This window comes from Erpetoichthys calabaricus, chromosome 13 (genome assembly GCF_900747795.2).
Source record: "Erpetoichthys calabaricus chromosome 13, fErpCal1.3, whole genome shotgun sequence".
Taxonomy (NCBI): domain Eukaryota; kingdom Metazoa; phylum Chordata; class Cladistia; order Polypteriformes; family Polypteridae; genus Erpetoichthys; species Erpetoichthys calabaricus.
Window position 1 is genome coordinate 119,795,512 of NC_041406.2, and position 8,099 is coordinate 119,803,610.

The 8,099-nt window shown below is 39.4% G+C and overlaps 2 protein-coding genes across 3 annotated transcripts in view; both read left to right on the plus strand.

Moving 5' to 3' along the window:
• Window positions 1–8,099, plus strand: part of pdcd6ip (programmed cell death 6 interacting protein) — a 266,698-nt gene that overhangs the window by 149,329 nt on the left and 109,270 nt on the right. For both annotated transcript variants that reach the window (XM_028817538.2, XM_028817539.2), the window contains exon 6: window positions 5,476–5,576. In XM_028817538.2, coding sequence (XP_028673371.1) covers window positions 5,476–5,576 — 101 coding nt within the window. The remainder of the gene's footprint in view (window positions 1–5,475; window positions 5,577–8,099) is intronic.
• arpp21 (cAMP-regulated phosphoprotein, 21) overlaps window positions 7,794–8,099 on the plus strand; it is a 511,143-nt gene continuing 510,837 nt past the window's right edge. Inside the window, exon 1 of the mRNA XM_051935899.1 lies at window positions 7,794–7,797. The gene's annotated coding sequence lies outside the window, so the exon portion shown is untranslated. The remainder of the gene's footprint in view (window positions 7,798–8,099) is intronic.

Here is an 8,099-nt window from a genome sequence, read left to right on the forward strand (position 1 = left end):
AGTTTGTTATTGTCTGTTTTGACTATAGTAAATATTTCACTTTTAAAACTAATAACAATAGAGTGCTTATGTTCACTTTTTATTTAAAAAATGCTAATTTGTTTACTGATTTTTTTAAAAAAGTTGAATTATTAACAAAAATGGTTACTTCATGCTATAGTTGAGCCGGAAAGAACAGAAGTCTATCATTTAAGACACTATACTGTTTAAACATCATAACGTTAAACTTCTTGTTTTAAAAGAAGAAGCTGAGCGAGTCAAATTTATGGAAATGTTTGCAAAAAAAGTAGAGCATAGTAATACTTTTAGTAGCAACACAGTATGCAAATTACAATATTTAGATCCTAAAAATAGTTTTTGATTGGCAGTTCCATATTATAGCTCCTAAAAGTGATTTTTCTCATTGTCCTAACAAATGCAAATTTTCAAAGAAAGTGTAAAACATCTTTTTATAAAGTATATCAGCTCAAAATAGTTAAGAAGTATATACCTTAAAACTTTTTCCACAAAAACCATAACAGTTGACCTAGTAGATTTAAAATTCCTTATTAAATGGAGTTATTCTGCCTCTTTCTGTTTTTTTTTTTGTTTTGTTTCTGTCTTGCTGTTAAATAAGAATAAAATAAGACCCAACATTAAAATGTCCATTTTGTTTAATACAATTAGCTCTAAAAAATGGGCGCAGAGAGTGGCAGCCTTTTCAGCAGCTCCGTGTACGACTTTATTTTTCTACTTTTATTTTTCTCTTTTTTAATGATCACTCCTATCACTTTATTTTATGTGGATTCGTTCCCCGGACACACTTACTTTTACAACATGGGCATGGATTTTTACACGCCGAGACTCGTGTATTCAAGTACTCAACTTTGAGCGCTGAGAACAAATGCCAGTGCCGGTGTGGTTCCCTATTTACCCGACGAGGTAAGAAGGCGGTATTGTGGCAGCAGAGCCGGCACTAAGCTAAAAATGAAGCGGCTTGTGAGAAAGTGGCGTTTTAAGCCTTCGGTGCCTTCTGTGATTCTGGGAAGTGTGAACTCAATCTCAAATAAGATCAACGAACTGGCTGCGCTGATGAAAAATGTCAGGACCTACAGAGAATGCAGTTTGTTGTGCTTTTGCGAAACGTGGCTAACTACCACCATCCCAGATGCTAACGTGGAGCTACCCGGGTTTAGCACAGTTAAAGCGGACAGAGATGCAAGTACCTGCGGGAAGCACAAAGGAGGAGGACTCGCTCTCTATGTTAATACACGGTGGTGTAACTCTGGACATGTTAACATCAAAGTCTCCACTTGCTGCAGGAACATCGAACTGTTGGCTGTAAGTTTGCGTCCCTATTACTTGCCCAGAGAGTTTGGACACATCATTGTTGTTATTGTATACATCCCTCCTCGGGCGGACTTGGAGACAGCGAGTGACATCAGCCATTCTGCTGTTGCTAAGTTACAAAGGCAGCACCCTGAGGCGCTTGTGCTAATCGCTGGAGACTTTAACCATGTGACGCTGGACAAAACATTACCTGCCTTCTCCCAGTATGTGGACTGTAACACCCGGGGAAATAAGACTATTGATTTACTGTATGCAAACTTTAAAAGACGCATACAGCGCCACTCCGCTGCCTGAGCTTGGGAAAGCAGATCATAACCTGGTTCTGCTTCAGCCTCACTACAAACCAAGAGTGAGGGTCCTACCTACAACCACACGCTCATTCAGGAAGTGGGCCCCGGAGGCAGAGAAGGCTCTGAGAGAATACTTTGGAACTACAGACTGGGATATCCTGCAGGGATCACATAGTGAGAACATTGAGGAGGTTGTTGACTGCACTACTGACTACATCAACTTCTGTATGGACATTGTAGTTCCAGTAAGAACAGTACGCTGCTATGCTAACAAGCCATGGATTACAAGTGACATTAAGGGCCTTTTGAACCAGAAAAATAGGGCTTTTAAAGGCGGTGATCAGCATGAGCTGAAGCACGTGCAGAAGGAACTCAGAGTCCGGCTCAGGGTGGCAAAGGAGCAGTACAGGAGAAAGCTGGAGCAGAAGTTGCAGAATAACAGCATGAAGGAAGTGTGGGATGGGATGAAGATCATCACTGGCTGCAGCTCAAAGCGGGGTGCCACCATCGAGAGAGACGTGAAGAGAGCAAACCAAATGAAAAACTTCTTTAACAGGTTTGACCACGCTAACCCACTCTCACTCTCACCTCGGAGTACTGCACCCTCCACGCATTCTTCTGCTGATACCAGCATAGGAGAGACATCCCCACCCACAATTACAACAGCGCAGGTGAGCAGAGAGCTGAGGAGACTTCGTGCCAGCAAAGCAACGGGTCCAGATGGAGTATCGCCACGATTGCTGAAGGTCTGTGCATTGGAGCTGGGGGGTCCTCTACAGTGCATCTTCAACCTGAGCCTGGAACAGGGGAGAGTCCCGAGGCTTTGGAAAACATCTTGCATCATCCCAGTCCTAAAGGTATCACGTCTTAGTGAGCTGAATGACTTCCGGCCTGTAACTCCAATGCCTGTATTTTTAGGTGCACTTGGAGGTTATATAAACTATTTAACCAGTAGTAAAATCCCGCATAGCTCACTTTACAGGAATCCCTATATATGCAGGGTCTCAAACAGTTTACTTTTTACTTCTGTTAACTTTTGCAACATTGAACAAACCTTTGTGCATAACCCTGCATTCTGAAGTAAATAAAAATTAAACTAACAGATAACTCTGTAAGGGAAGCAGCAGTAAGTAAAACCGGAAGCACTATGGTCATTTGAGAGCAATGCTTGTTCCATGCTCCTATTAGAGAGGAATGTGGCCAGGTACTGAGAAATAAAATATAATCAATCCTAGAGGGTAAGCCATACCAAAAAAAAAATACCAAAAATTATGAAAGAGAAAAATGAGAATATATTGGCATGTAAAATGATGAATGCAGTGATTGGTGGGTGCTGTTGAGGGCCTAGCTTATGGAAAATTTTTTGAACATTTATGTCTGTTACATGAGAGAGAAGTGGCTGACTGCAATAACATGTCACAGAATCTACAAAGTCCATTAGACCACATGCACATGTCCAGTATTTAAGATTGTAATGGGCTGCTCATATGAATAAGCACTCAACTCTTCTTAGTGTGAGGCGATGTCATGGCAGCAGCAAATAGTGCTTTTAATGCTAACTGCAGCAGTGGTCAACAATTTGGTTTCTTGCAGATATTCAGTACAAGAAAAGAAAGAAACGAAGAAGTCATCCACTCTTTAGTGCCACTGGTTATCAGTCACTAATCATCTTCTTCAGGTTCAAACTCAGGTTCTGGAGTGTTACACTGGCTTAAGAATTTCATTTTAGCCACTTTTTAAATTAATTGTTGAATTTTTCATTCGATTTGTAAGTGCTTCACTGTGATAAAATGTTATTTCTCTATTGTGCTGAGCATTGATGGTGGATCTGTGCTCCATCTTCATCCCACAAAAAACTTTTATCAGCATGCTTCTGTTCTTTTTAACAAATAGTTGTCATGTTAACAATGACATAACATGCTATAAAATTAACAGATCACTTTAGACCTGTGTTAAATAGACAAAGCTCACAAACCATTCCCACCTACCCTTACAACTAGCAGTATTAAAAAGTCGAAACATTGTTGCAGGTACTCCAGCTTATTTATTTTAAATTGTATCTGTGGTGTTTCTGGTAGTTCATACCTCTATTGTGAGGTAATGATATGAACTAAAAGTTGAAATTTTCATTAGAAAATTTAGCAGTATTTATGGTCAGCTGCAAAAGACACTAAATACAACTAATGTTCATCTCATAGTGATATTTTTTATCCGATTCTTACTTAACTCTTCGAGGGTTGAATATTTTTCCCAAACAAATGCAGTTTTCTGAAAAGCACACAAAGCAATGGTTTCACACAGAAATCAACATCAAAACATCTGTTGCTGTGGCTGCTCACAGGTGGCACAACTGCTGGCAGGAAAGTGCAGCAGGCTGGCTGCCAGGCTGTCTTCAAGTGGCAGCGGTGGTCACGGTCGCAGCGCAACGCAATCTGGTTTGTCTCTCCTGTCATCGTAAGTGGCAGTCCACCATAGACGTGTCAGCTACACAAAGCACGTTCAACACCACAAACAACTGCAGAGCGATACCTCATTTTCGTTTTCAGTCTCGATCTCCAGATCACTTACATCAAAATCAGAGCCCAACAAGTCAGATTCCAATTCAGAGATGATATGCAAAACGGAGTATTTTGCCTAGGCATTTGCATCGATCTCTTGTCAGATGTCTATGCCATTTTTGCCAGTTGTTTGCTCTTCACTACTCACGCGAGCGCAGGGAATCTTGGTCAAACCAACCAAGCTAACTTCCTTTATAGCAAAGTGAGTCAAACTAGAATATAAACAGCAGGTTTTGTCACAGTTTACAGTTTATTATTGCCCTCAATCACTCCTGTTAACAAAAGTCGACATCCACCCTGAAAGAGTTAATGAGTTAAGACTTAATAAGCCTTTTGCAAGTGATTTAAGTTATGCAGTCTGTATAGGACAATGCTTTTTTGCAAGAGACACTAGAATTCTCTTAGATTATTGGCAGCTGTTTCTGGGAAATATTCTCCTTTTCACTGTCTGTCTGTGTGAATAATGCAAAAAGATGCTACAGATGTTCTATCAGACGGTTGTGGCGAGTGCCCTCTTCTACGTGGTGCTGTGCTGGGGAGGCAGCATAAAGAAGAGGGACGCCTCACGCCTGGACAAACTGGTGAGGAAGGCAGGCTGTATTGTAGGCATGGAGCTGGACAGTTTGACATCTGTGGCAGAGTGACGGGCACTGAGCAGGCTCCTGTCAATCATGGAGAATCCACTGAACAGTATCATCTCCAGACAGAGTAGCAGCTTCAGCGACAGACTGCTGTCAGTGTCCTGCTCCACTGACAGACTGAGGAGATCATTCCTCCCCCACACTATGCGACTCTTCAGTTCCACCCGGGGGGGTAAACGTTAAAATTATTCAAAGTTATTGTCTGTCTGTATACCTGCATTGTTATCACTCTTTAATTTAATATTTTCTTTATTAGTATGCTACTGCTGGAGTATGAGAATTTCCCCTTGGGATTAATAAGCTAGCTAGCTAGCTGTCTGTCTGTCTGATGTGAAATCACACCTTTTCATTTTTGCCTACTGTATTTCAAAAATATTAATTTTCACCAGTTGCATTTCATTTTATGGATCAGTGAAATCTATTAGATGCTACCAAAATATCTGGTAAGCTTTGTCATTTTCAAATAAACTAATAACAAGAAAGAGTCAAAGCTGCAATATAAAGAGATAGATATTGTACCTTGCATACATAAAGTTTACAGTAACCTTTTACTAGGGTTAGCCAAAGAAACAGTACTATGAATTTCTTGTTTCTCAAATCCTTATAAGTCCTTAACGGATACTAAAGATCTGCTTTGAATTGTGTTTTTTATTACAGACAAAATGAAGGATGCAATAATAGCCAAACTCGCCAATCAAGCTGCAGACTTCTATGGAGATGCTTTCAAGCAGTGTCAGTACAAGGAACACTTACCAAAGGTGAGTTGTGTTGAGGTAATCATGTTTCAACACCTCATTAACCTTGTTTCAATGCCTCATGCCTTGTAACCTCACAGTGGGACTAATGCACGTTAATACTGCTTTCCAAGTAGTGGTCTGTTGTAGGGTTCTGCATAAAATGGTAGTTTTTCTTGAGGAGGTGTACTTTTTACTGACCCAACTAGCAAATTTGTTGTGGTCCACAAAATTTACGGATGCTGTTCTTAGAAAATCTACAGTGAGATAAAGTCATCAAATAATGAGAGTGTTAACAAACAATATAATTAAATACTAAGTTTCAATATCCACAAGAATTGGCTTCTAATTAGGAAACTGGTTGAAACATAAACCTTTAGCCACTGCAACCCTTCAGGACCATTATAGATTACTCAGACTAATTGGATATCTAGAGGCAAAACATATGTTTAAATCCTCTGTTTATAATTAGGAAATAGTGGATTTTTAGAGTAATTTATTTTTGTTACTATGAGAAATTCAACACTATAACTTTTAATTCAGTTGTGGGAGTTGATTCTTGGGGGAAATAACAGTAGTTGATAAAATACCAAAAGCAGAAAAAAATTATGTCATACAGAATTTCTTCTTAGAATATACCATTTTGTCTGCAGAGACAGAAAAAAATAAAGCATTGTCCTGCTGTCCATCGGTGCCTCTAGTGAACATACGATTTTCCAATTTTTATATATACAGTAATCCCTCCTCCATCGCGGGGGTTGCGTTCCAGAGCCACCCGCGAAATAAGAAAATCCGCGAAGTAGAAACCATATGTTTATATGGTTATTTTTATATTGTCATGCTTGGGTCACAGATTTGCGCAGAAACACAGGAGGTTGTAGAGAGACAGGAACGTTATTCAAACACTGCAAACAAACATTTGTCTCTTTTTCAAAAGTTTAAACTGTGCTCCATGACAAGACAGAGATGACAGTTCAGTCGCACAATTAAAAGAATGCAAACATATCTTCCTCTTCAAAGGAGCAAACAAATCAATAGTGCTGTTTGCTTTTAAGTATGCGAAGCACCGCGGCACAAAGCTGTTGAAGGCGGCAGCTCACACCTCCTCTGTCAGGAGCAGAGAGAGAGAGAGAGAGAGAGACAGATAAAAAAATCAATACGTGCCCTTCGTGCTTTTAAGTATGCGAAGCACTGTGCTGCATGTCGCTTCACAAAGCAGCTGCACAGAAGGTAGCCAACGTGAAGATAATCTTTCAGCATTTTTAGACGAGCGTCCGTATCGTCCAGGTGTGCGAACAGCCCCCCTGCTCAACCCCCCTACGTCAGGATCAGAAAAAGTCAGCGCAAGAGAGAGAGAGAGAGAAAAGTAAGCTGGGTAGCTTCTCAGCCATCTGCCAATAGCGTCCCTTGTATGAAATCAACTGGGCAAACCAACTGAGGAAGCATGTACCAGAAATTAAAAGACCCATTGTCCGCAGAAATCCACGAACTAGCAAAAAATCCGCGATATATATTTAAATATGCTTACATATAAAATCCGCGATGGAGTGAAGCCGCGAAAGGCGAAGCGCGATATAACGAGGGATCACTGTATATGTATATACAGTATATAATGTTTAATTTTCAAACAGTAGTCATAAAGTTAATGGATAGTTGGAGAAATTAATAATTTTTTCATAGACTACCAAAATAATATTATTCAGTGCTATGAATAACTTGACCATAGGAATAAATGTTTAATAAAGAAACCCTTGAATTTAAATGTGGGGGGTTAGGGGTTGTATAAATGGACACAAGTACTGTTCTATGAGAATTTGACAAATCTAAATAAAAAAAATAGTATTTTGTGACAGATTTCTTTATGAAATTACAGGTATGAGAGTAGTTAACTCTTAGACATTATTTTTTGTTTAGATTTAATATCTGTATAACTGTTGCTTTTGGAAGCATTTTGTGATACTTAACTTGCGATAGTTGTATATTTCCGATAGTTGTAGGAGCAGTCTAAAAGAATAACATAATTAATGTCATTCCCAATCATCTTCCCAAATGAGGAAAAAATATAGAATCACTCAATGATGAGGAAAAAATAACAATCATTAACACAAAAAAATTCAATTAGTATTGTATTGCATTTCCTCTGGCTTTTATGACAGTTTGAATTCTTTGAGGCATGGACTTCACTAATGAAAAACAATATTCTTCATCAATCAGGTTTTAACTTGTATAGCAGTTGAGAGGTCAGATTTGCAGGATGGATCCTTGTGATGGACCATTCTTTTTTCAATTTGTACTATAAATATTCAAGTGGATTGAGATCCGGACTGATTGCTGGCCATGCCATTGAGTTGATAAGTCTTTCCTGAACAGAAGTTTTAACGCTATTTGCTCTGTGGCAAGGTGCATTGTCGTCCTGAAAAACAACTTCATCATCACCAAACCTACTTTCAACTGATGGAATGAGAAAAGTGTCCACATTTTGAATGTACACCCGTGCATTTACTGTAGAGGTAATGACTGCCATCACTCCTGGGGCCTCATGTATAA